This window comes from Pelodiscus sinensis, chromosome 1 (assembly GCF_049634645.1).
Source record: "Pelodiscus sinensis isolate JC-2024 chromosome 1, ASM4963464v1, whole genome shotgun sequence".
NCBI lineage: Eukaryota > Metazoa > Chordata > Testudines > Trionychidae > Pelodiscus > Pelodiscus sinensis.
The window spans coordinates 89,343,049-89,369,783 of record NC_134711.1 but is presented as its reverse complement, the minus strand read 5'-3'; the positions used below and the strand labels follow the sequence as shown (position 1 = coordinate 89,369,783).

The 26,735-nt window shown below is 52.1% G+C and overlaps 2 protein-coding genes across 4 annotated transcripts in view; one reads left to right on the top strand and one right to left on the bottom strand.

Annotated features, from left to right (window-relative positions):
- Positions 1-9,427, top strand: part of L3MBTL2 (L3MBTL histone methyl-lysine binding protein 2) — a 73,146-nt gene extending 63,719 nt beyond the window's left edge. The window contains exons 12-18 of one of the 3 annotated variants that reach the window (XM_075936317.1): positions 745-849; positions 1,715-1,862; positions 2,546-2,628; positions 3,395-3,629; positions 4,419-4,484; positions 5,529-5,651; positions 6,374-9,427. In XM_075936317.1, the coding sequence (XP_075792432.1) occupies positions 745-849; positions 1,715-1,862; positions 2,546-2,628; positions 3,395-3,629; positions 4,419-4,484; positions 5,529-5,651; positions 6,374-6,483 (870 nt within the window). In that variant the 3' untranslated portion in view covers positions 6,484-9,427. The remainder of the gene's footprint in view (positions 1-744; positions 850-1,714; positions 1,863-2,545; positions 2,629-3,394; positions 3,630-4,418; positions 4,485-5,528; positions 5,652-6,373) is intronic. The other 2 variants (XM_075936308.1, XM_075936321.1) reach the window with 2 other exon arrangements.
- Positions 9,428-11,844: 2,417 nt separating this feature from the next.
- On the bottom strand, positions 11,845-26,088 carry CHADL (chondroadherin like). Its single transcript, XM_075936324.1, has 5 exons — positions 25,813-26,088; positions 22,146-22,316; positions 19,361-21,034; positions 16,786-16,952; positions 11,845-13,207 (listed from the first exon to the last, which is right to left on the bottom strand). The coding sequence occupies exons 2-5, from the start codon at positions 22,302-22,304 to the stop codon at positions 12,970-12,972; spliced, it is 2,238 nt and encodes a 745-aa protein (XP_075792439.1). The 5' UTR covers positions 22,305-22,316; positions 25,813-26,088; the 3' UTR covers positions 11,845-12,969.
- Between the last annotated feature and the right edge of the window lie 647 nt (positions 26,089-26,735).

Sequence of the window (26,735 nt, the reverse complement as noted above, 5' to 3'; positions counted from 1 at the left end):
CTCATGCTCTGTGACTGCGGTGTCAAAAGTGGATGAGGGCAGGGAGCTTTGTCAGGAGATGGTGGGACCCGTCCCTCACTTCAACACTGCTCTTTGGACTTGAAGTGGCTGAGCTCTCTACCACCTTGCAAGAGTGAGGCAATGTCTGGTCCCTAGAGCCTGGCAGATGGGATTGGTCATGGCTGAGATGAGGGGATTTGCTTGCCCTGAGGCTTTGCTTGATGTTGGGCTGTGGAGGCTTGGAGCTGGAATGGGGGGTACTTGAGGATGGGCTGGGGAAGTGGTGAGGAGCCGCAGTCCTGCACTTAGATGGGGGGGGGAGGGGAGAGGGAATGGACAGTAGGCTACATCCCAGGGTAAGACGATGCTTCCATGAGGTTGGATTGACTGAGGGAGCGCAGGTCAGGCGAGAGGTTTGTGTGCTATAGAGGTTGGGCTGAAGCCAGGGGCTTGCTCTGTGGGAGGCCGGTTGACTCTGGGTGGGGAACAGCATGAGCATGGCTGGCTCTTCCGACCAATGGATTGGGTTTGGCTTGCCTCCATTTTTGAATCATATTAGTGACCGTCCCCCCATTGTGTCTGTCATTTTTTTTAATCTGCTTTAGGGTCTCCTTTCCTTTCCCCTCCCTTCTCCTTCTTCCACCTTGCTGCACCCTTCCTGGTTTTGAATCCCCTTTGCATTCAGAGATAGGCTGCGGCCCTGACAGGACTCCCAGTTTGTGTTTTCCCCTCTCTCTGTTTTAGGTGCGGTCTGTCTTTGCTGAGGGCGGCTGGTTCGAGGCAGGCATGAAATTGGAAGCTATTGATCCCCTAAATCTGGGCAACATCTGTGTGGCCACTGTGTGCAAGGTAACTTGGGTTGAGAGGGGACAGAGCCTACTGCATTGCTTAGCAACACCCAGTCGAGTCCTGTGACGTCAGCCTCTGCTCTGCATCCTTAGCCCTTCGGGGGCAGGATGAGAGAGGGGATTTATTGCAGGGTTGCAAGAGGAGTCTGGGCTCCTGTGTTGGGAGAACTCTTAGGGGCTGAGGCAGCAGCGAAGGAGGTTGAAGCACAAGGTTGACTACAGATTACAAAAGAACTCTTCGTTTGTCCAGAAAATGTTCTCCTTAAGCCGTGTCTGACACTATCCATTCTGAGGGACTGGAACTCGTGGGAATGGCTAAGCAGTGTTGTTAACCCCCACACATGTTCACCTGCTGTATTTTATAGGCGAAGCAGGCTCAGGCCTGGTTGGCGGTTGGCTGGGGACTTCCAAGGCACAGTTGGAAGTGGTGCTGGTGACTGAAGGGTATCGCTCTTTGCTCTGAGTCAGTAGCAGCTCAGTGACCCAAAGCCACAAATTGGCTCTCTGCTGCTGGCCTTTGAGATGGAACACTGAGCTCCTGAGTATTTAAGGTTATGGCACTTTCCACAAGCATCCAGCCTCTGTCCCTGTTGAATTTCATTCCAAGTCACTGGGTCCTGTTGACTAAAACTGCTGCTGCAGCTTCAGCTGGAGAAACTACCATTCCCATATCTTTGATGCATCATTTGAGAGTATTTCTGTGCATTGTTTAGCCCCTACTATGCTCCATCCCAGAGGTGGCTGCATTTCACTAGTTGGGGGCAAGATCCTCTATGGTTTGTCTATCCGAAGTCTTTGGGATCTTTCAGGACGAAAGGCTTTGGAGCAAGCTAAGATGTTTTCACACCCTCCCCCTGTGTTGTCAGGTCTTGCTGGACGGCTATCTCATGATCAGCATTGATGGAGCAACATCTGCAGATGGTTCTGACTGGTTCTGTTACCATGCCTCTTCTCACGCCATCTTCCCTGTCAACTTCTGCCAGAAAAACAACATTGACCTGACCCCACCGAAAGGTGAAACTCAGAAACCTCCCATCCCTACCCCAAACTCTGTCCCTGGGCTGCCCGTCTCCTAGGGGCATGCGATGGCTTAAATGTGGCTCAGACTGACCAAAATTGAAGCCCAGGTCTGCTTGCTTCTTTTTTTGAGGCGTCAAGATTGGTGAAGTTGCAACAGCTGATCCAGTCAAACTGGCCCAACTCCCATACCTTGCTCCAAAGAATGTTTGGTGTTTGATGGCTCCTAATCTGAAATAAAATTGGTCTGAGTTTGCCTTCTCTGTCCCTGCCAGGAGATTTTAACCCCTTGGGTTATCTGATGCAGAAAATAAGGGTCTCTCCCTCCTTTCAATAGTGCCATTGACATTCCTAGTGGCAGGAGAGAGATCGTGTTTAAAGTCAGTTTCCTCTTGCACGTGGTGATTGACGGGGCTGCGTAATTTCAGAGTTATTCCTGGGGGATATGTTTGTCCCCATGTCAAAGCTGTTGCACTACTAGATGCTGTCCTTAGCCTGGGCTCAGCAAGGGAGAGCCAGAGTGCTGCACGTTGGCAGACCAGTGCAGTTCCTCTTCTCTTCCTTTGAGCCGTGTCCAGGAAGTGTCAGAGGATAGTTATGCAGTCTTGAGAGCGGCTGTCCTTCCTAGCACTCGCTCCTTCTCCCAGCTCTTCTGCCATTTGACCTTTCGACTTTTGCAGGGTACGATGCAAAGAATTTCAATTGGACAAATTACCTGGAAAAGACCAAATCAAAAGCTGTGCCAGTGCGGCTCTTCAACATGGTGAGTGCCAGCTGGGAGGTAGGCAAGGGAAGCACATCAGCTTGGAGTCAGCTAGCAGGGAGCGGCAAACGCACCCTAGGAGTTTCTGAGCTGGGCTGTTCAGTGCTAGCAGCTGAAACTATTGGGGAATGCCTGGGAGGTTTCATTCCCATCAGTAGATGTTCCCTGAGCTCTTTCCTGTGTGCTCCACAAGTGAGGCACTTGATGGCTGATGCTGGCAGGCGGCGCTTTCTTCCTCTGAGTTTCATAATGGCATGGGCTTTGGATTATGGCGACTTGTGTTTCTTTAGGGCCCACAGGGATCTCCAAGCTCATCACAGACTGTGCATACTGGGATCACCCTCTGCACTGAAATGCAGAACTCATCCCACACCAGCAAAATGACATGATGGTGGCATGGAATCGTGCCATGCCTGTCTCCCTGCCTCGGTCCCCATGACTCTGCTGGCTTACTGGGCTTAGTCAAATGTTCCTTGGACCCTACAAAGCTGTACCCTGTGGTTTGGCATCTGACTTCTCTGTGGTCAGACTGAGCTTCACCAGGGAACAGCAGGGCTTGTGGGTATGTGGGCCTGTTTATATGGGGATAGCTGAAGTCCCCAATAGGTATCATGAAATGGACTTTGTTGAGAGAGACCAAAGAGGCGTGTCTGTGTGTGGTCTCCTTTTCCTGAGCAACGGGCAGTTGCGTAACCCTACTGATGTATTTACATTAGGGCTTGATATTGGGCTGACTGTGACTGGGTTGGGTTTTTCCTTTTCCCAGGACTGCCCAAACCATGGCTTCAAGGCTGGCATGAAGCTGGAAGCAGTGGACTTGATGGAGCCCCGACTCATCTGCGTGGCCACGGTGAAGCGTGTGGTCCACCGTCTCCTGAGCATCCACTTTGATGGCTGGGACAGCGAGTATGACCAGTGGGTGGACTGTGAGTCCCCAGATATCTATGCTGTAGGCTGGTGTGAGCTGACGGGCTACCAGCTGCAGCCGCCAGTGGCCCCAGGTTGGTAAACCCAAGTTTTTGTGCCTTAGTCGTGGTGACGCTGAATTTGGTGGCAAGTTTCTGAGCCGCTGCTTTGCATGTCCTGTTCTTCTGTGACTTGTGGGAAAGCGAAACTGTCTCTAGTTCCTCATGGACTCCAAGCACCCCTCACCCAGGCTGGCTCACCGGCTGGCCAAAGGAACCAGAGCTGTGGGGTGAAGAGGAGGAGAGGAGCGGCAGGTTAAGGAGGATTTTAATCTTTGTTTCCCATCCCATCAACCAATGGGGATTGTGCCTGCTGAAATAGAGCATCACGCAAGCACTTTTCATGCCCCTTCTAGCTGTGCGCTCTCTCTCTCCCTCTTTCCTTCAAGTTCAGCCTTACCTTCTAGCAGATACAGCTCTGCCCCCTCTCTTTTCCAGACCCTGCAATTTCCTGATGTCCTCCATCTCTAGAATAAGATTGAACCTCACACCAATATCACTCCTCTCTTCAACCAGCAGGGGCTGCTACCACTACACCTCCGATTCCTTCCTTCCATCCTAGAATTGCTAGCCGCCTCCCTGTGCCGTCCATCTCCCCAGCTATACCACTGGGCCCCCAGTTACACCCAGCCTGATATGCTCAGGGCTTTTCCCCTGGACCCTCGCATCCACTCACCTGCAGCACCTGCTTTTGTGGCAGGCTGGCTCTGGGAGAGGGGGGGTGGGCTGGTGAATGTGAGTCTTGTACCTGCCTTGTAACTTGACATCCCAGTTAACTGCTAGTAATGGAGCCCGGCTTTAATTTCCTTCTTGTCCTGACGGCAGAGCCCACAACACCAGTGAAGGTCAAGGAGGTGCCGAAGAAGAAGAAGAAGCCCTATGGAAAGAAAAGTGAGTGACCGTTTGATTAGCCCCGCCTCCCCAGCATCCCTTTCCCCTCATTGGCTGAAAACTGTTGAAAGAAGTCTGTCGGGTGTGATTCACCGCAGGCGGGAGACCGGGTTCCGACTGGATACACTTAGTCCAGTGCATGTGTACAGCTTCCTTCTTCCTCCTTGCATCTCGCCTTGCTGAGGAGAGATCTGAGCACCGTGTGTGTGGAGGACTCTAGGATGTGTCTGTTGGCTGCAATCTAGACTAGGAGTGCTTGCCTCTGAAAATACGCCCAGGTGACTGACATGTTCACCGGCAGCATGCAGCTACCCCAGCCTGAGGAGCTGGAATCAGTCCATGATGTGAGCATCTGATAATTGGTGTTAGGGGATGAAGACGGTTGTAGTGACAGTCAGGAAGGTAATGGGCTCAGACCATGTTGTTGCTCTGTGTGTGTGTGTGTGCGTGTGCGCGCATGTGTGTGAGAGAGAACCTAAAAATTCACAACCCACAGTGCTAGAGCCACTGTAAGTGATGTTTCCTGTCATCCAGAACACAGTGCTAGAGCCACTGTAAGTGATGTTTCCTGTCATCCAGAATTTATGATTTAAAAGCCTGTAACATCCTAATAAAATTATACAGACAAATACAGGGTCACTACCAGTTTTTCAGGACCTGAGCCTTGAGCAAAGCACTTAACTGAGCTCAGATGGCCTGCTCAGGTGTTTAAATATTTGCTGAACCAGAGCCTTAACATTTAAGAGCTTGCAGCTTGCTATTTAGGATGATAGGAAGAGCGGTTTATATAGCCATCTTCTCGGCCTCTCTTTGGACATGTTGTGTGGGGAGTTAAAACCTTCAAGGGCTCCCCACTGCCTCTGAGTGAGATGCCACCAGCAATTTATGAGAATTGGGGAAATAGCATTACCTTCCAGCCAGTCAGAACGTGTTTTGCTGGTCGAGTGTGATAGGCCCCTCCCCTTGAAGCATCTGCCTTTGGCAGTTGAACCCTGTGTTTAGTAAAAGAACAGATTCCCCCAACACTTTTTATTCTTCTTTAAGGGAAAAAGATGTCTGTCAAAACTCGGTCTCTCAAGCAGACAGTCAAGAAACCAGCTGGCCCAAAAGCAAAGCGAGAAGCAAAAGCTGCAAGCAAGGCCTTACCGGAGCCAGCACCTGAGGAGAGTAAGGAGAGGGAGTTGCTCCAGCCTGCAGCCCTTCCCTGCATTCTGGTTGCCATTAGCAATCCTGTGGCTTGCTCCCCTTCCTAGCAGACGTGCCAGAGGTTACTGGGGCCTGGTCTGGGGAGTCAGACAGTTCAGACTTTGCTGTACTCTTCCCCAGAAAAGATTTGTGGGTTTCATAACTCCATGGCAAGGAGAGTAGAGGATCAGCACAGCTCCAGCATACACAGAGCTGCCTCTAAACAAAGGAACTGGCTGCTGCCAAGTGCCATGAGCAGCTGTATGTGACCCAGGACTCGCTGCTGGGTCTCTCCTCAGCAAATCCCAGCAGGGGATGCATTGTGTGTGTGTGAGAGAGTCCCAAAGAAAGGTCCCAGAATGACACAGCTACCCCTGGAAGCTGATTTTTGCCTTGCTTAGTCCCAGACAGATAAAGCACCTGCAGCACCGGCTTCCCCTGACCTGGAGGGATGAGATGGTAGGTCACTATATGGTCTGCTCCCTCATTGATCTCTGCTGAGGCTGCCAATAAGAGGGACCAGCTGGGCTAGAGTTTGTATGAGATGTGAACACCTGCTCACTGGGAAATGGGACTGATGGGAACCCAAAGCATTTGTGACTGGGTGTCCGTGTGAATGGCGTGAATCCCATGATGCTGTTGACACTCTCTGTTAATGAAGCTTTTGGGGTGGACTGATTTATCTTCTTTCTGTGTTTCAATAGTTATCACTGTGCAAGTGAAAGAGGAAACAATTGACCCGTCAGCAGGAGAATTCGGAGACCCAGAGCTTCCCATCCTGATAAGCAGCATAAAGCAGGAGATAGAAGACTAATCTCTGATCCTTCGGGATGTGCCCTGCATTCTGAAACTCTCTGGGCAAGCCCCGAGCAGAGGTGAGCAGGAGACAAGCAGGGGCGTCGTTCCTTCGGATGTTCCTAAAATGTCACAAAACTCCATTTTATCTTTGCAAAAGAGCAATCCCCAGGGCCTGCAAGCACCATTTGGGGATTTTTTTTAAAACCCCACGTCACAGCTTCCAGAAAAGGCATCAGACTTTGAAAGAAATACAGCTCATACTTAGCTGAGGATGGATTATTGAGTCTGGGGAATCCTGTTAGCTCACAGATGTGACTTTGTGAGCTCTGTAGGAAGTTGCTGCTGTACTGTAGAGAATGCTAGCACTTCAAACTTACGTGACCTGAGAAGCCCTGAAGCTGCAGAACCACAATTGCCCTGAGCAGTCTCAGGGGGAACGAGTCAGTCAGGAACATGGCTGAACGTCCACTAGGTCAACATCCATGATGTGCTCAATCCTTTCTCTCATCCTGTCTGGGACATGGATCCAAAGGAGGACGGTAGAGAGCCACTGGGAAATGGAGGAGATAGAAAACAAGTTGCAGGAGCGACTATCTCTTTTGGTTTTATTCATAAATTATTCTTTTTACCTGATGTGAGAGGGGCTAAATCTTATCCATCTTGGAAGAAGGCAGCAGGGTATTTGTTAGCTCTTATTCCCCTTCTAAGACCCACAGTGCTGCTGGATTATTATGATTTTTTTTTATAATCCCAGAGGAACTTCCACCAATGAAATATACCATAATGAAATGTCAATAAAATGTAATAGAAAGTCAAAGACTTGCCTGTTGGTTGCAAGGAAGAAGCCAAGTGCTGCTTGGTCCTAGAGGTGAAAGACATCTGAACATCAAAGCAATAAGGAGAGCGTGGGTGTGATGGTTGTAATGTAGCCCTCATGTACTTACCTCTGCTTGTTTGTAAGATCTGCAAAGAGCAAGTGCCAGCTGCTAGCAACATGGAGGCTTCCTGTCAGCTGCTCTGGTAGGACCCTTGCAAAGTACCTAGGCAGCAGTTCTAAGTCAACTCGCCAGTCTTGGCGACATGAAGGATGTGCATATACACACAGCAATGGAGCCCCCAGCTAGGCATGTAAAAGAATAGTTGATTAGTTGACTACCCAATAAGCCTAGGCTGGGCAGGACAACCAGGAGCCGGTCCTGGGGGGAGCCAGCTTAAAAGTTGGTTTCCCCCAGCACCATCTTGGCAAAGGCACTTGCTCCCTTTCCCTCCCCTCTCCCATGGAGGGTCTCAGTGGAGAGCTGGGACCCCCTGCAGGCAGAGGCTGCTGCTGCAAAGCAGCCTCTGTCTACTGTCAGCCAGCACAGATAGGGGCTGTTTCACTGCTGCAGCTCCTGTTTGCGGGGAAGTCCCAGCTTCTGGAGCAAGCCTGGCTCAATCCCTGCTCATGCTGGGTGCAGGAGCTACCTCCGCTGCAGTTCTGCAGTTTAAATGTAGTAGGAACTGGGCTGCCTGCATGCTTGGCTTTTACTACATTTAAACTGAAGAGCCAAACAGTCGATACAAATTGCATCGACGACACAATTACCCAATTATCTGCCTCTTAAGATCCTTAAAGCTAGGGTGAAGCATGTGTAGGGGGAGGTGAACTTTGCCTGGCACAAGTTGGCCCAGAGCGGTTTATTTTTGCAGCCCCTCCCATTCTGAGCTCTGACTTTCATACAAGCTGATGGTCATGTGCTTTAGTAGAGTGATTTTTTTTTTTCAGGGCACTCTGACTTTTTCCTTCTGTTGCAGCTTTCCTTAGTCTGTCAGCTAACTTTAAATACTCCTATACTTAATATTTATGTAATTGTTTTCCTGGAAATCATTCATAATTTGATTAAAATACTTAATTTTTCCTTGTAAAAAATTCTACATTTCCCCTGTTTGGGAAAACCCAAACACGGCAGCAGTGAAGTGCATAAGAATGGGCCTGTGAAGCTGATTAGTCAATTTCAGCTTTGTTTTAACAGCCTAGTTTGAGTGAAACTCAAAAGGCAAAAGTTCTGTCAGTGGTGATAAGTGTGCTCCATTTTCAAACATTCTTTTATTTTTAATCCTCTGAAGGTGTATGTGATGCAGGTGTCACGGCTCGCAGGTTGTGCCCACACTTGGCTCCTGGGCGGAATCCCCCCTCCAGTGAGGCAGCTCCTTCTCGGGGAGCCCACTCTACTCCAGCGGCAGTGAGCCAGCCCTTTCTCAGGGAGTCCGCTCCTTCTTGGGTGCCCACTCTCACCTGGGGGGTCCGGGACGGTGCCTCTCAGGGCCTTCATGACGCCTGCCTCCACTGTGAGCCCCTTTGGGGGTCCACTCTCTCTCTGGATGCCCAGGGCCTCCACTCCCAGAAGGAACGGTGCCACCCTGTTCTCTAGACCAGAGCAACTATCAGCCAGCACAAAACAGAAGGGCTTATTGAGCTTTGAACATAGCAGTGGGTCTCTCAGGGCAGTAGGCCTGGGCCCTCAGCCCACACATCAGCCTCCCCCTGCAGCCAGCTGAGGTCTGCCTGCTCTGCTCTCAGTTCCCAAAAACAACCCCCAGTCTCCGAGCAGAGCCTCAAATATCCCCAGCAACAGCCCCTCCCCAGTCCATTGTCTTCTCCCTGGGCCCCTCTCTTCTCCGCCTGTTCTCCTCCGTCCAATGTTCTCCCCTCGCTGGGGTCAGCTGGGTTGGTTGCTGGGGTCCCTCTCTGCAGCCTATTGTCTGTCATCTGGCCAGAACTGGCTGTGTCCTCCAAGCAAGGTCGGGTCACCAGGGTACCAGACACCATGGCTCCAACTCTAGGCTGTTCTCTGAAACAACAAACTCCCCACCTTTGTCACATTAAACCAGTAACTGCTGGGCACTGTCCCCCCCCCGTATGTAACCCCCCCTTTGAGCCCCCAAAACTCCCCACAATAGGTAAGAACTATGTTTGCTCTTGTTTCAGGGTACGTCTACACTAGCCCCCTAGATCAATCTAGGGAAGCTAATGAGGGCGACCGGAATTGCAAATCAAGCCTGGGATTTAAATATCCCGCGCTTGATTTGCATGTTCCTGGCCGGTCGCCATTTTAGAAATTGACTAGCCCAAAGTAACTGCCTGCGTCTAAACGCGGCAGTGAAATGGGATTCTGGAATAAAGCCCCTAAATCAAATTAGGTGGTAAACCTCATTCCACAAGGAATACCACCTAATTCAATTTAGGGCTTTATTCCAGAATCCCGTTTCACTGCCGCGTGTAGACGCGGGCAGTTACTTCGGGCTAGTCAATTTCTAAAATGGCGACCGGCCAGGAACATGCAAATCAAGCGCGGGATATTTAAATCCCAGGCTTGATTTGCAATTCCGGTCGCCCTCATTAGCTTCCCTAGATCGATCTAGGGGGCTAGTGTAGACGTACCCTCATTTATTATGCTATAGGAGAATAAGATAGTGGTTAATATTGTTTTAGCATAATTTTCACTTTGTCTTTCAATGCCATTGAATCCTTTGTAAGGTTCCCTTTTCTGATCTGAGGGCAGGACGTTTGGGATAACACACCTGTGTGTGTTTCTCCTCTCCACCCATTCACAGCAGTCCAGAGATCCTGTGCAGTATGTAATTCTGAAGGGACAGCATGGCTCTGGAGCGCTGGGGAATGATGAGGCCAGTCCTTTCCTTCCACACTCTTGCAGTGTAATACCTCTATATAGCGTAAGCTCTAAGAAATGTGCCACTGTAAACAAACTAGAGAATGTGTGCGCACACAGCCAAAAGTCACTTACATGAACAGGTGTGAAAGACTTTGCTGTCCTGAGCTCTCCCTCTTTCCTATTTGGGGGAATAGCCTGATGCATGGCAAAAAGGCAAACCAATAGCTAAGGATGTTTAGATCCCTGCAGAATTCCTTTTGATTGATCAACACCACCTCCAGTTCCATAGAAAATCTCCATCTGCACGAACAAAGCCTGGAAGCAAAATTCTCAGCCAATGTAAATCAGCATAGCTCAAGGGTAGCTACACAAATATAAACCAACCAAAGGTCTGGCACTAGGTGTTTGAAACTGGATGAGTTTGTATTTGTAATGGACTGTGGTTAACTGGCAATCTCCTCTCCCCCCCCCCCCCCAGGAAACTAGGTACCAGTCCTTAAAGTCATTCACTGCCTTTTTAAGTGTGCTTTGAAATGGGTGGGAGCAGAAGGGGAGGTGCTGAATATATCAAGCTGCTGCCACCACTGGAAAAGGTCGGTCATGCATATATTATGGTTAAATGTAGCTTTTTCCAACACCTACTCCTGGGGGAATCCTGTGCCACTGCACAGTGCAGGATTTTGCAGAAATTAACTTGCCTGCAGAATTTCTTTTCCCTCACAGAAATGGGCTGCAGTGCTGCTGGCTGCCACTAGGAGCTGCAGGACCTAACAGAGCCCACATAGAAGACACTGCAGGGGGAAGGGGAGGGGAGCGGAGCTAGAGAGAGATCCTTGCAATTGCAGTTCCAAGCATCTCTGAAGGATGGTGATGGAGCACACAAGAAACTCCATGCAAGCCTGGGACTCAGTATAAGGCTGTTTTGCCATCGGGAGAGAGGGGTGGGTGTCAGGGTTCTGGGCAAGGGGGGTGCGCCTGGGTACAGGAGTGAGAAAGGGGAGGGTATCTTGGGGGTGGGGTTCTGCTGCTGGGGCCAGCGGTGGGGGGCACCAGGCCTGGGCTCTGGAGGAATGAAAGGGCCAAAGAAATAAACTGTGTTGTCAAAGGAATGTTTCTTTAACTCTAGGTGGAAATGTTGTGTGTCTGTGTTCTCCCCGACATACTTGCTGACAGGTATGTTGAAATAAATCACCAAAATTGAAACTGGTGTCCATGTGGAGTGTTATTTTGACAACATTTGCAGGCATTTAAAATGTGTGCAGAATTTTTAATTTTGGTGCAGAATGCCCCCAAGAGCAAACAGCACTTAGCTAATCACATCGGCAATAGAGCCGGGAGTGCATTGCCAGCTCGCTCTACATAGCCACGCACCAGCCAGTGAGATTGTCACCTGATGGACTAATCATACCGCTGAGCCCACCTACCTGCTCTCTGGGCATCCCTTCATCTTGTGCTGCTGAGCCAGAACCTCTGGTCTTCCCCAGCGATGACACGGAGTTGGGGTCACAGCCCACAGCAGAGCGACACAGACACAGAGCAGCTCAGCTCTGGGAAGGCTCAGTCACAGGGACTTGACACAGCATCAAGGTTCATAGCCCCAATGGGACAAGAACCCCAGATAAATCCGTCTCACTCTGCCTGAAAGTTTTACCCAGAGCAAGTTCACAAGTTGTTTGTCCCCTACATCAAGGAAAGAGAGACGTGCACAGCTGTTGTTCCCCCTCCCAGGTAACAAGTACGCTGGCTTTATTAACAAGTGATTTTATTAAGTATAAAAAGTAGGATTTAAGTCATTGCGAATGATAACAGAAGCTCAAAGTAAGTTACTAGCTAAATAAAACACACCAGCTAAGCTTAATACTCCCAAGAAATTTGTTACCGTACTTTTAATCATTTCTCACAAGCTAGACAGCCTCTTAGCTTGGGCCTGATCCTTTCCCCTATTGAGTCTTAGTTGTTTCCAGCAGTCATCTTGGCGATAAGGAGGGGATGTCTTCGTGTCTTGCCACTGCCAATGGGAAACGTACATTTGCTGGCCTTGTCTTCTGAAACCATTAGCAGTTGAATAGTTAGCAATGCTAGCATGTCAGTTGTCACTTTGATGTTTGAGACCTGACACGCCATTGAGAGAGATGGGGTGTTTCATCCCTCCAAGCTTTTGTTTCAGGATTGCTGCAGACGAAGGCAATGCTGCATGTGTTACGCTTGGTTTGAGTTTCCACTGTTGTCCGTTCAGCCAGGCGGGCTGGCAGTGTATCGCTTTTGACTGAAAGTTCCAGTGCTCCAGCCAGGGTTAGATTCCATGGCAAATGGCTGGCGGCTGAATCAGAGGACATGAAACCCTGTCTGTGAACAGCAGATCCTCCTTGCTGCCCGCCACATGTTAAATATCTGCTGCCTCTGGAGTGAAACAACGCTCAGCAGCATCATACCACGCTTTAGGGCAGGAAGAGCACAATAACACGTTCCACTGAGACTGCAAGAGGAATGTAGAGAGGCAAAATAGAGTTGTTCAAGCTACAACTTGGCACAACTGAGCTGGAGGAGGGAGGGATGCTCCCTTGTGAAAAGCACCATGTGATTTTCACATCTACTTTTCCCCCTCAAGGCAATTCCCTCTTTGAATTCCCTCCCCCTGCAGCGCACACTGCACACATACTTCCTTGCCAGCCAGAAGCCCACAGCTCAGGCCTGCTCCTTTCCCCTGTGCAATGTGAGTATCACCGCAATGTGGACAAAAGCCCATTAAAGCTTTTCTCACTAAGCTGCTTCCTAGTAGCTGGTCAGGTGCCTCCACAGCCACACGCTGCTGATAGACCCTCCAGCAGCTGCTGCAAGGCCTCTCCCTCTTATGCTTTGCTCCTCTTGGTGCCTCTGCCTTGTGCTTTTCTTGACCTCTTTGTCTTGCTGGGGCTGCTGTCTGCTTTGATTTTGGCCTTGACCATGTTTGGACGGGCCCTGCTGGCTTTCTCCGTACGCCAGCCTGGGCAGCTTTGGAAGGCAGCAGAAAGCTTCACCTTCTGCCCACGGACTTCTGCTGGGGACCCACAGGTGGCTCCCACACGCAGGTTCAGTTTGTCGATCCACCTGAAACAGGGTAAAAGACAGAGGAAGGGGAATGAGAACAGCTCCCGGTAGATTTGGCCGATTACTGGCAAAAAAGGCTGTGCTGGCAAACCAGTGCATTTGCTCTTCCTTAACTAATGCCAAGGGAGTCTCGGCTGGCTTGGCAGCCCTGACGGGTGACTCCCTCTGGGTACCCCTGGAATGGGGACAGCTCAGGGAGGGCACTTCAGCCTCCCCACATGTGCAAACAGTTTGGAAAGTTGTAACAATACCCGAGAAGTGCAGTTGGATAGAGTAAGAATTAAGGATGTTAAATAGCGAGTAATTTACTAGTCGAGTAGTTGATGGAATTTCCATCGACTAGTCCAGTGTTTCCCAATTGGTGCTCCGGGGAGCCCTGGGGTTCCGTGAGGAGCCAGCACTCCCCCGCACCCTCTGAAAGAGAGAGCCAGCAGAGGTATGGGCGGCGAGTTGTATGGGCTCATGGTGCCCATGCTCCACCAATATTTGGAGCTGGAACGGCCCCCCCCTCCACCGCGCGTCCTCCCACCCTGGTCCCAGAGCGTCTCTCCCCCATCTCCGGACCTGTCCCATCCCTGCCATGCACAACCTTCACTGAGCTCCCCTTTGTTGGCTGCTGCTGCCTGCGCAACGTGCTCAAACGGGTGGGCGGGAGATGCCCGGGCGTGACATAACATCACAGCCCAGGATTTTAAAACTCCTGGATGCTGTGTTGTGCCACATGGCTGAATTGCGGGTTCAGAGTCCAGGGACGGAGTGCAGATTCCAGCCCCACAAAGTAGAAGGCAGAAGGTAGGGGAAGGGGAAGGGGAAGGGCTGGGAGAGGAAGGGGCTTGTGCGGAGGGGAAGGGGAAGGGCTGGGAGAAGAAGGGACTTGTGCGGAGGGGGAGGGGAGAGGGGGAAGAAAGGGGAAGACACCAAAAGGACAGGGTAGAGGAGAGACAAATGCCAGGGGGGCCAAGTGCAGACAATGAGGAAAAAGGCAGGAGGGGAGGTGCTGGGAGAAGGCTTGAAAGAAGGGGTGGGCATGAGGAAGGCCAGGATGGAGCAAGTCATGTGTGAGGACACAGAGGCATGAGGGAAACAGGGGCAGAGGGTGGTGAGAGGGTGGGTATCAGGGAAAAAGAGGGTAAAGGGGGTAGGGGCAGTGAGGGAAAAGGGATGCAACAGAAAGGTGCAGGAGTAAGAGAAGGTGCAAGTGCCAGGGAATTCTAGGGGTGAAGCAGAAGGGCAGATATCTGCAGGGGAGGGACCAGCACCAGAGGAGAGAGGCAGGGCAGGTTTGTAGAGGAAGGTGTTAGAAGAGGGGATGAGGAGGGGTAGCTCACATGATCAGAGTGGGGCTACTGGAGGAGTGGGCACAGGGAGGAGGGAAGGGCTGGTGGAGGGGGGCAGGTTGCAGGAAGGCTAAGGGCAGCGAGAATGGCAGGAGTCAGGACAGCAGAGGAAGGTGAGGAGTTGGGAGGCAGCAGGCACCAGGGGAGCTGATGGAGCAAGGGGAGGAGACATGGCAGCAGAGGGAAAAGGTAAAGGTTTAAAAATACTTATTAATAACTTGGGTGCCACAGTGGCACATCCAAACAAGCCACGTGAACTCAGTACTGGTGCACAACACAAAATTCATTTTGCTCATGCGAGGAAACTCTTAGGCTGTGTCTACACTGGCGGTTTCTTGTGCAAGAACATCCTGCGCAAGAACACGTCCACACTGCCATGTGCAAGCTGTGCTTTTGCACAAGAGAATCTATGGCAGTGTGGATGCTCTCTTGCCCAAGAAAGTGCCAATGGCCATTTTAGCCATAGGGCTTTCTTGCACAAGAAATTCATGTTGCCTGTCTACACTGGCTTCTTGCGCAAGAACAGTTGCGCAAAAGGGCTTATTCCTGAGCAGAAGCATCGTAGTTCTTGCGGAAGAAGCCCTCATTTCATACATTTGAACGTCAGTTTACTTGCGCAAGAACACACGGCCAGTGTAGACAGGACGCAAGTTTTTGCGCAAGAGCGGCCACTTTGGCGCAAGATCACGCCAGTGTAGACACAGCCAATGGGAAGGAGGGAGGGAGGCTGGGGCAGGGAATCAGAGCTGGCTCAGCATGTCTGCATGGTTCGGGGGGAAGGTGCAGGGAAATTGAGCTCAGCTGGGTTGCAGCGTGGGGAGGTCCAGGGAGCTGGGCTGGGCTGTGGGTTGGGGGTGTGTGTGTGGAGCTCAGAGCTCAGTTTGGCTGCAGGAAGAAGGAGGTGCCAGGAACTGGGGATAGACTCAAGGGGAGGGAGGGGCAGGGAATCGGAGCTTGGCTCAGCAGGTTTGCAGGGTTTGGGGGAGGTGCAGGGAAACGGGGCTCAGCTGTGCTGTGGGGGAGGCATGCAGGGAACCAGTGCTGGGCTCAGCTGGGCTGAGGTGGATGAGGGAGGGCATACGGAACAGATGGGCAGCTCAGCTGGGAACTGGTGCTGCACTCCCTTGGATTGTGAGGGATGGTTTTGGGGAAGGTGCAGGGAACCAGCGGGGGTGGGCAGCTCATTTGGGGTTTTTTTTTTTTTGCTTGACAAACCTAGGGGTTCCTTGAAATTCTGGAACGCTGAAAAGGGTTGCTTGGCCAAATAAAATTGGGAAACCCTGGACTAGTCAATAGGCTCTTTCGCATTCCTCCTTTGAAAAGTACAAGAGCCCCTGGTGTGGAACTCCATGTGCAGCCCGGTGGGGGCTCTTGTGCATTTCATAGTAGAAGCACCCGCATGGAGCCTGGGATCAGTGGGGGACTCGGAATCCCCCACTGACCCCAGGCTCCACACAGCGCTGCTGCTTTGAAACGCCGAAGTGGCATTTCAAAGGGACAGCACCACACAGCTGAGCCCAGGAAAGGAGATGGCTCTGTGAAGCACTGCCACTTTGAAGTACCCTGTCTTCCCCCTCCCTTTGCTGCTGCTGATAGAGGCAGCAAGCAAAGGGGAGGCGGGGAATTGACTAGTCAACTTGACTATCCGATAAGCATTTGCTCATTGGATAGTCAACTATCCTTAGTCAGAATAGTAGCTGCAGTCACCCAAGCCAGGGTGTATTTCAAAGATTCCCAACCCTCACACTTCAGGGCATATTGTGATGAGCTGCTGAGGTCTTGAAGAAGTATGTGGCAGGTGCCAGCACGATGAAGTGGATCATGTGGCTTTTACACCTCCCTTGGAAGCATGGAGTATTGGGAATTGGGTGAGACAGGCAACCAGAGGACCTATGGTCTCTTCTGATTTGCCAGCGCCTATGCTCTTCCACTTCACCCTCATGTGCCCCTATGCCTCAGTCCTACTGTGGAGAGCTCTCCTCTAGGCAGCAGGGCCCAGAACCTCCCATTGATTTCAACATTTCTATGGATTAGACACCTAAAGGCCTTTGAGGACCTGGGCTGAGATGGTAGCTCAATTTCTGTAGCCTCCCTGGTAAAACTGGCAGGAAGAGCGTAAATCGGTGCCCATTGGGATGATATTTTCAGTGGTACAAACCTTCCCAGCAGGAACTGAGCAGAACGCCTCAGCCGCCTATCACTGTGCCCCAGCCAGGCTGCTGGAGTATAGCCGTGGCTCACCTGCGCAGTGGGAGGAGCTGGCAGTTGCAGTGGAAAGGGATGTCTCTCAGGTTGATGACCTCCAGCCCTGTGAAGCTGCGCAAGTCCGGCACGTTATTTATTTTGTTGTTCTCCAGGTACAGACTCTTCAGCCTAGGACCCAGGCCAACAAAGGCCCTTGCGGAAACCTGCAAATGATGAGACGGGGCTGTTAAAGCAAAGGAAAATGACAAGTCGATGATTTGAATAGGGAGTTAAGAATGTGCATGCCCTTTCTGATTGCGTGTGGGGGCTCATTAGCTCACATTGGTTTCTGACTCCACTGTGAATGAGGCTGGTGCTACTGTCACTTTGTAACAATACTTCCCTGCAGGAAGTTCAGTTGGATGACATAATTTGAGACAAAGGAAGTGCAGGAGCTCAATGTAAGAGAAGTTACTGCGTAAAGAGAGTTCTCTGTTGGTCAATGTAATTGTGGTACTGACTCTTTAGTGTTAAATGGTAACTCCTTTTGATGGCTCTGACAGCCTGGATATGCTTGACCTACTGAAATGTTGCACTGTGTGGGTACGTCTAGACTACTGGCTTTTGTCGACAGAGGCTTTGTTGACAGATACTGTTGACAAAGCTTCTGTCGACAAAAAGCATCTAGACTACATCCAGTTCTGTTGACAAAGCAAGCCGCTTTGTCGACATGGGAGTGTAGACACAGGACAGTGTAGTTGCAATAACGCCTTCTGTCGACAGAACTATTGACAAAAGGCGTTATTCCTCATAGAATGAGGTTTACTGCCGTCGACAAAACTGCTGAGTTATGTCGACAGAACTTGGCGGTAGTGCAGATGCAAGTATAGTTTTGTCAACAAAAGTCCACTTTTATCGACAAAACCCTGTAGTCTAGACACACCCTGTATGTCTGAACCTACGTCAAACTCAAGTTGGCAGCTTACTACTTACTTTTGATTTTTTTTTCCCCTGGACATTAAGCGCTTTGCAGCAGGGGCCCTTACCTGTTCTGCATTTGAACATGCAGGCTAGATGTAAGGCAGTAGACAAATAGGTGTGGGATTGTCAATAACTGTATTGCACACCCGTTTTCAATTTGATGTTTTGTTCTTTCTGGCAACTGGATGCCTTGCACTTAGGATAGCTTTTTTCATTCCTGCAAGTCGTCTTCTAACAATGGCAAGGCACTGAAATGAGCCAAGGCACTGAAATGAGCCAGTTGTAGGGACTTTTTCAGTGCCTGGCGAGCTGACTGTCATCTTAAACAGGCCCCAGTCCAAAGCTCTTGAGCAAGTGCTTAACTTTAAGTTGTGTCGCTTTCAAGGTCACTACTCAAGTTGTAAGTGCCTAGTTGGATCAGAGCCGTAGAGTTAAAGGGTTTCCACTTGCAAGACTTTGTGGAGCCAATGGCCCATTTTAACTTGCTCTCAGGCAGGACTTGTCAGCCCTCTCCACTTTCCCATCTCCACTTTGTTGAGTTTGCCATTTTTGTCGGTCCCTAATGCCCAAGGTGCTCTCCAGCTTCCAGGCACCTCAGTAACCACCAATGCAATGCCTGCAGCGCTGTCTTTGAGGGGCTGTGGAAACCATCCCAGAAGGGAAAAAAGACTCAGGTACAAGCAGCTGAACAAGGGTTCCAGGCTATGAAAAATTGAGGCGACCCCTTTAATTCACATAACTCATTTGGGTGGCATTTTGGGGCCTCCATAATGTGCTTAAACTTCCACTGAAAAGGCAGGGAGCATTCGGCAGAGGCGCGTTCTGCTCTCTTCTCTGCAAACAAGAGAAACTCTGGGCTCTGCACTGGCCTGGTTCTGGGTTTTGAAAGTAACACGGATCAGTTCATTGACTGGCCAGGCAATTGCCCTGCTCCCAGGATTGGTGATCTCCTTCCCCGGGGCTGGGAAAGCAGCATGGGAGGCCCCAGATGTGGCCTTGTGAGCAGAGAAAGGAGCGTTGGCTTTTGGCTGGATGATGGTGATTTGATCCTCATCCAGCCAAAAGATGCTTGAGAGAAGAGAAACAGGTGGGCAGGAGAGGAGAACCCCTCCGAGTAGGTCTCCACAGGACAAGAAATACTGACAAATTGGACCAAAAAAGCATCAATGATTTGGGGCAGGGGCAGGAGCTTAGGGCAGGATCCACAGAGCACTGAAAACAACAGGAGTCTCTATTGACTGTCATTTGGCTTTGGATCAAGGCATGAAGAGCCTGGAACCTGGCTGAGCAATGCCACAGAGAGGGTCTGGGCCCTGTGAAAGGAGGGCGAGAGAGGGACTGTTTAGGGCAGGCCCGGGGGCCGTTCTCACTGGGAGTAACAGGCTGAAACTGAACAAAGGTGCAGTTCAGGCCATGGGGAAGCTTTTCCCTCAAGTGAAGTCTCAGGCTGAGCAATCATGTCCCCAGGGAAGTGTTGCAGGCCCCAGTGCTGGGGCCATTCCCTTGGTGGGGAAGCCCCTTCGTCTGGCCCAGACACAGCCCTAGAACGTGTTGCAGCGGGAGCAGAGAAGAGAGGCGATTGAACGGTAACTTGTGTAGCAGGATTCAGCTTCCCCCACTGGGGGTGCTTGCCCAGCTCCCGCCCTCTCACCTGTTCCAGCCCCAGGCTATCCAGATACAGGTGCTGCAGGGACTTGGCCGCTGGGAGAAAGGCTCCATCCCCAATACACTTGATGGGATTCTTGGATAGTTTCAGCTCACTAAGAGCAGGCAAACCCCGGAGGGACCCGGTGGGCACTTCCTGCAACAGGTTCTCGTCCAGGTGCAGCTTCTCTAGCATCTTGGCCGGGCTCAGGGCCCTGGGGGACACACGAGTGATGCGGTTCCCACTCAGGTAGACCCAGCGGAGCTGCCCTGCCCCAGCTAGGTCGCTGTCTGACAGCTGGCGGATGGAGTTATGCTGTAAGTGGAGGGAGAAGAGGTTGGGTAGGAGGCTGAAGGCCCCTCTGGGCACCCGAGTGAACCCATTGTGGTCCAGGTACAGATAGCTGAGCTGGGGGGCCCCGTCAAAGACAGCCTTGTCTATGGCAGTGATGTTGTTGTTGGAGAGGTAGAGGTAGACCAGCTTCTGTAAGCCCTGGAAGGCACCCGGCTGCAGCTCCATGATCTTGCAGCTTTGCAGGTGTAGTGAGACCAGCTTCTTCAAGCTGGGGAAGGATCCCTTGGATATGGAGTGGAACTCATTTCGGCGCAGGTCCAGGAGCTGGGTGTTGGTAGGGAACCCCCTGGGGATCTTCCGGAGACCTCGGTTCTCACAGTTGCTGTGCTGGAAATCAGGGGAGCAGGTGCAGCCTTCTGGACACTTTGTCTTAGCATCTCCCTCGGGCTTCCTCCTGGGAGCAGCTGGGCTGGGGAGTGGCTCTGCTTCCAGGGCAGGGCCCCCACATTTCATATCAACGGACCTCAGCAACTCCAGCTGCTCACCCCTGAAGGCATCCGGACTGGCACATGGCACATCAGCCTGGACCCTCGCTTTCTCCATCCACTCCTTGAAGGGCCGCATGTAGCACGAGCAAACCACCGGGTTCCCTGTTAAGTTGATTTTCTTCAGGTGGGTGGTTTCTGTCAGCGGCTGCAGCACCTGCAGCTGGTTGTTGTGGAGGTCAAGTGTATGCAGCAGGGGGCTCTTCACAAAGGCTTTGTGCGACACATCCTGGAGGGCCATGTTGTCCAAGAACAGCTGCTTTAATGAAGCCATCTCAATGGCCTCCTCGCTGATATAGGTGATAGGGTTGTGTCCCAGATCCAGCCGGGTGGTACCTGACAGCCTCGACAGGGCCTCTGTGGGCAAGGACTGCAATTCGTTGTAGTCCAGGCTCAACCTCCTCAAGGCAGGCAACCCAGCAAAGGCCTCAGTGGCTATGACATGAAGTGCATTATGGGACAGGCGGAGCCACTTGATCAGCTGCAGCCCCTGGAAGACCATATCCGGCAGGTAGACCAGGAAGTTCTCACCAAGGTTGAGGAAGTTGAGGAAACCCAGTTGGCTGAAAGCCCCTGGTTTTATCTCTTCTAGGCGGTTCTTCTCCAGGATGAGCTGCTGAAGAGAAGAGAGACCATCCAAGGACTCCTGGTAGATGAAGGCTATATTGTTGGAAGCCAGGTTGAGGTAGATCAGTCTTCCTAGTCCCCTGAAAGCCCCTTCCTCAATACTCTCCAGGTTGCATCGCTGCAGGTTCAAGTGGGTGAGGTATGGGATAGGGAGGAAAGCTCCCCCAGGGATGACTTTTATGTTGTTGCCCCGGAGATCCAGTTTTTGGGTGACCTGTCAATTACACAAGCATCAGTTACTGAGGATGGAACCCACAACCTCTCCCAACCTAGTGACCTAGTCCTTGCTGCAGCTGCTATCACCAGGATCTTACCAGATCTCACAGGCAGGCTCATGCCTGATCCATCCTTGGCCAAGACACCACCCAGAGGACCTCCAGTCTGCTGCAGGAAGTTGTGTTGGGATCTTGATGGAGGGTGTTCCTTCCTGCTGAGCCAGGCCTCCGGCCGGGCAGCAAGCACTAGCATTGTGCATGAGCCTTAGTGTAGGAGTGATTGGGCAGGGAAAGCGCCTGCTACGGAGTCACCAACATCACCTTCCTGCAGCCATCTGGGTTTTCACTGATTACATCACTGCCTGACTTTGCTTTTGCTTACGATCTGTAACAATCACAACCTCAGCATGGCCTGACTGGGGGTCTTGCAGAAAATACTGTAACTGAGGCTTTTGGTCTTGATCAAAAGAGTGATTTTTCTGTTGGGAGTTGGTAGAAGAGCTGACCCCAGGGACACTGGTGGGGGGCATATGCCCCGGGGCCCAGAGAGTTAAAAGGGCCTAGGGCTCTCAGATGCTGTTACCTTGGCAGTGCTAGTGGCCAGAGCCCTGGCCCCTTTAAATCACCGCCAGAGCCCCAGGCAGTGTGAGCCTGGTAGCACTGAAGGGCCAGCTGAGGGAGGCTAGCCCCACCGCCTTCCACTCAAGGCTCCACCCCTTTGGGGAACTGGAGCCTCCTCCCAATCCCACCCTCCCACAGAGGTGGACAAAGTCTGTCCTCTGCCCTGGCTGACCCTGAGCAGACCAGCTCATCTTGCAACCTGTCCTGTCTGTGGATCAAAGCCTCCCTCCCCCCCCCCCAATTTTCACATCAACGGCATTAAAGGGTTACTTGCATACATTTTTTGGAAACCCAAACTTCTGCCCAAGCAAACCACACCTGCCATCTGCGTCCTGTTCCACTGCCTCTCCCCTCTCCTATCGCAGCCTGTGTGGCACAGGCGCCCCACGGGGTGAGGAGTGGTGTGACATGCACTGATGGCGGTGGCAGCAGTGGCAAATGCTGGGGGGGCTGTTTGTGCAGGGTTTGCTCCCGTCCCCAGTGACTGACCTGGGGGATGGTGATGGGCACATCTGTGAGGTTCTTGTTCAGACACATGACGTGGCGCTTGATGTTATCGCAGATGCAGATCCGTGGGCAGCGCTCTGCAGCCGCTCTCCTGGCGGGGAAGAGAGCTGACACCAGAAGGAGGCTCAGAGAACCCCACATCTTGGGAACCAGCTACAGGTGAGAGAGAGGGAAGAGGAGCCACAGTCAGACACAGATGTGTGTTTTCACAGCGCTTCTCCCCACGGCCCCTGAGTGCTTGGCAGGCCGCGTCCCTGGGGATTAGGGTGAGCATTAAGTGCTTCCAGACTATTTGTTGTTTTTTAAGTTTATCCTGTACAGACTAAGGGTATGTCTACACTACCCCCCTAGTTCGAACTAGGGGGGGTAATGTAGTCATACGGAGTTGCAAATGAAGCCCGGGATTTGAATTTCCCGGGCTTCATTTGCATGAAGCCGGCCGGCGCCATTTTTAAATGCCGGCTAGTTCGGACTGTGTGCTGCGCGGCTACACGCGGCACGGACTAGCTAGTTCGGATTAGGCTTCCTAATGCGAACTAGCTGTACACCTTGTTTAAAAATGGCGCCGGCCGGCTTCATGCAAATGAAGCCCGGGAAATTCAAATCCCGGGCTTCATTTGCAACTCCGTATGACTACATTACCCCGCTAGTTCGAACTAGGGGGGCAGTATAGACATACCCTAACTCGGCCACCCCTCTGAAGCATTTAGATGGGGCTTGGCAGCTGTTCCATGGTGCATTGCAACGCTACAGTCCAGTGTGAGAGACTGGAAAAGGGACAGTGTGACCAAGAGACAGTGCAGCAGGACGTTTGGGTTACTTAGGTCGGGGCCTACTTTGAAGCATGGAATGACCCACTCTGGTTCTGCTCTAAGTACCTGCTCACACATTTTACCAAATCAGGTAGAGAAACCGCTGCTCAATCACCAGTCCCTCCTCCTGCCGCACTTGGGCTGGCCTGGGAGGTTCCATTTCCCAAGAACTGAGCAGGTGCAACCTCTGTCAGCTTGTGAGAACCTCCAAGGCAGTGCAGCTAACGGACCACACTGGTGCCGCCTGAAAAGGCGCAGGGAGACTTGGCCTTAATGCAGCCGCAGGAGCCATGTGACAACATGCATTCCTGGCGCCATATATCCCAAGGGAAGAAGGGTGGGACACTGCGGTAACTCATCTGAATGAATCCCGCCAGTAATAGCACTGCTCCGGAGCATCCTTGCTCGTAAGGGCCTGCAGTTGTGTCTCAGCTTCCACCTGACAGCTGAATGCTTTGCAAACGCTAACCAGCTTAACCTCACACTACCCCGGCAAGCATTTCCCTCGTGTCACCTCACTGTACAGAGGGGTAACATTATTATTTTATTTTTATTATTTATTTTATTTTATTTTATTTTCAAGTGCCCCAAATGTGCATGGTACTTCCCCCGTAACAAGTATAAGGTGTGATCCTGCTCCAGTGAGCTTGCTATCGACATTGGAGGGGACACAGCAAGGGATGGGGCAGAAAGAGGCAACAACGGGAGGTAGGCAGGAGGCCAAGGTTGGCCATTATAAGAACAGGAAGTTTGGAAGGGAGATGCAACTCCAGTTGTATGGCTCATCCGAGCTGATTCTGTGTTTGGTTTGTTACTTCCGCCTTGTTTCCCCTGACAGATATCCTGACAGAGGTGGGTTCTTAGGAACGGCTTGGAGGAGGGGAAAGGAGGTGGGCTTAGTGAATGTGTTGTGTGGGGGGAAGGGAGAGTAGAGCTGCTCCAGTTGTGAGGGCCAGCAGGGAAGAAGCCCTGGGGATGGAGGTGCTTGTGAGAGGCAGGGAAGGAACGCCGAGGCTGGCTGCCCTGGAGGAGCAGGTTGGAAGTGAGGTGGGAGATGCAGGAGGAGACCATGTCCAAGAGGCAGGGCTTAAGAGCAAAGGCAAGAAGTTTGCATTTGGTGGTGGGTAGCCAGTGAAGTGACCCAGTGGGAGTTGTGCTCGGAGCAACAGGTGCGTGAGAGTTGGTTTTGGCAAAGCATTTTTGGGTGGGTGGCTAAGGTAGGTCAACTGAAGAAGAAGGGATGAGGTGATGGGGGCTGGGACAAGTGACTGGATCCTCAGGGCAGAAAGGCAAGTGTGGTGCATTTGAAATTTTGTGAAGGATGGAGTGACAGGACTAGTAAGGGACTGGTTGATGGGCCAGGATCGTGAGAGAGATTCTGGCCTGGTCAGCTGTGACCCGGAATGGAGACAGTGAAGATGTTTAGATGGGGAGACTGTAAGCTTGTTTTTTGGCCATGCTGAATTTGAGTTGTGAGCTGCCTGACAGGAGCTGCTGCAGAGTCCCAGAGAGAGAGGTCCAGAGCACAAAAGTAAATCTGAAAGTCACCTGCACACAGGTGACAGCTAGGCCTAGGTGTACAGAGCCGTCACCTACCCAGCAATGGGATAGACAGGGAGAAGAGGAGAGGACCCAGGGGCTAGAGAAGTGGGAAAGGGTGAGGGAAGAGCCGCTAAAGCAGAAGGAGAGCCAAGAGAGATGAGTGTCACAGACCAGTGGCAGCAGAAAGGGCATGGAGGGTGAGAGAACGCCAGGCAGACGTCACTGGAGAGATGTTGGAGAGAGGAGAAGTAAAGCTTAAGACTCGCCGGAGATCACAGTCAGAGCAGCCATAGGACCAGCGTCCTGCCGGGGTTTTAGCGTGCGTTACCCAGGGCAGGAAGCAGCCAAGGCCCCCGGAGACAGTGAATGATCCGGGCGCTGGGGACGTGGCATACCCTGGGCTGGGGCCTTCGAGTGGCTGTGTTAGCGTTTGCCAGGAATGTGGCTAGAATGCAGCAGTGATAGCAAAGGCTTTAGGAATGGTCAGTGGAGTGGCAAAACTGGGCCTGGGAGAGTCCCAAGCTGAGGGAGGAGGTGAGGGACATCTCACCCCGGGGGGGGGGGGGTAACACATGGCAGCGTTTATGGCTCGTAGTAGGGCTGCCCCATCACAAATGGCGCTGGAGCTGAGCGGAGCGTGCACAGGGCCCAGGACAATGAGTGTCCTGAGCTAGGGTCCATGCTGGCATTCCATCCACTCTTCTGTGCTCCCATTAGTGCACCGCTCTTCTGTGTCCATGCTGTACCCCCACAAACAGCGCAGCTAGGCCTGCCCCCCAGCCTCCCCAGCCATTCCACACCTGGGAGTCCCACACACTCCTCTGCTACTGTGCCTCATACCTCACCTATAGCATCCCCTGCCCCGGGCCCCCCACACGGCACTGCCCCCCCACCTCCCTGTAACAGCCCCCACCATCCCAGCCTTGAGCCCCACAGAGCCCAGCCAGCTCACCTCAGAGCTGCTGCAGACTCCGCTCTTGCACACTCGGATTATGATCCTCTTTTGCTGCACCTCTGGCTTATCCCAGCCCTGGGCTCTACCTACCCCAGCTCTGCCAATACAGCTCCCTCCTGACTTGCGACCGAATGCCCAAGTCTCTCCTGAGCGGGGGGCACCATACAGCTTGTGTGAGGCGCTCAAACCGCCAGTACCAGGAGATGCATTAAGACCCTTGAAATCATTTTGGCTTAATGTGTGAAAGTCTGCTGCTGTCACAGCAGTAAAGGGGGGGGGCGTGAACTCCCTTCTGCAACCCAGCTCCCTTTTCCCCCAGCCCAGGCCCCCAACAACTTACCCAGCGGCTTCCCCCGTGTGCATAAGGCAGCTCCTTCCTCAGGAAAGCACAGCTAGGGTAACGGGAAATGGAGGAAAGTGAAGATGGGAATGGCAAAGAAAAAGGGACTGAAATCCGTTCACCCAGCAGCTCCCACAGCCCTGTGAATTCTCCCGCTGGGAGTGGGGGTGTGTGGCTTACTTGCCTTGCTGAAATGAGAGCTGAATGGAGCGTTGTGTTGCTCTCCCAGCGTGGCTCATGCTCACACAGAGCCAACCGGAGGGGAAAGGGGGGGGGAGATAAAAGAAGCAAAACTGAAGTGAAGAGCAGCCTTTGGGAGAGCAGCAATTCATCAGATGCGTCCAATCACTGGGAAAGCCTTTGGGAGAGACAGGGCTGTGGAATTCAGTCCCCTTGTCTTGAATGTCATGATGCCATTAAAAATATGTGTGAGAGTTAGACTGACTCCCTTCCCCCACGCCACTCCTCTCCCCGCTCTGTGTATGTAGGCAACTAACACATAATATCCAATATAGACATTAAATGACAATACATAAATACCCAGTCCATACTAATCCAGCATTAAGGTTTACCTCTGAAATGCACCTAGATTAAATGTTATGGTGTGTGTGTGTGTGTGTGTGTGTGTGTGTGTGTGTGTGTGTGTGTGTGTGTGTGTGTGTGTGTAAAATATATAGTAATGCGATATAGATATCCTATAACACTTACCCAGCATTGTCCAGGAGCAGTGGGGCCATCCTGCCCACTGGCTTCTCCCTGGGAATGACCTGGGATGTCCTGCTCAGGCCTCCCGCCAGCTTCTCCCGGGGGCTGGCCAGAGGCAGGGGGGCAGGCAGGTCACCTGCTGGCTTCTCCCTGGGACTGGTCCGGGAGCAGCAGGGGCTGCACAGGCCACCCACCAACTTCTTCCAGGGGACAGACCA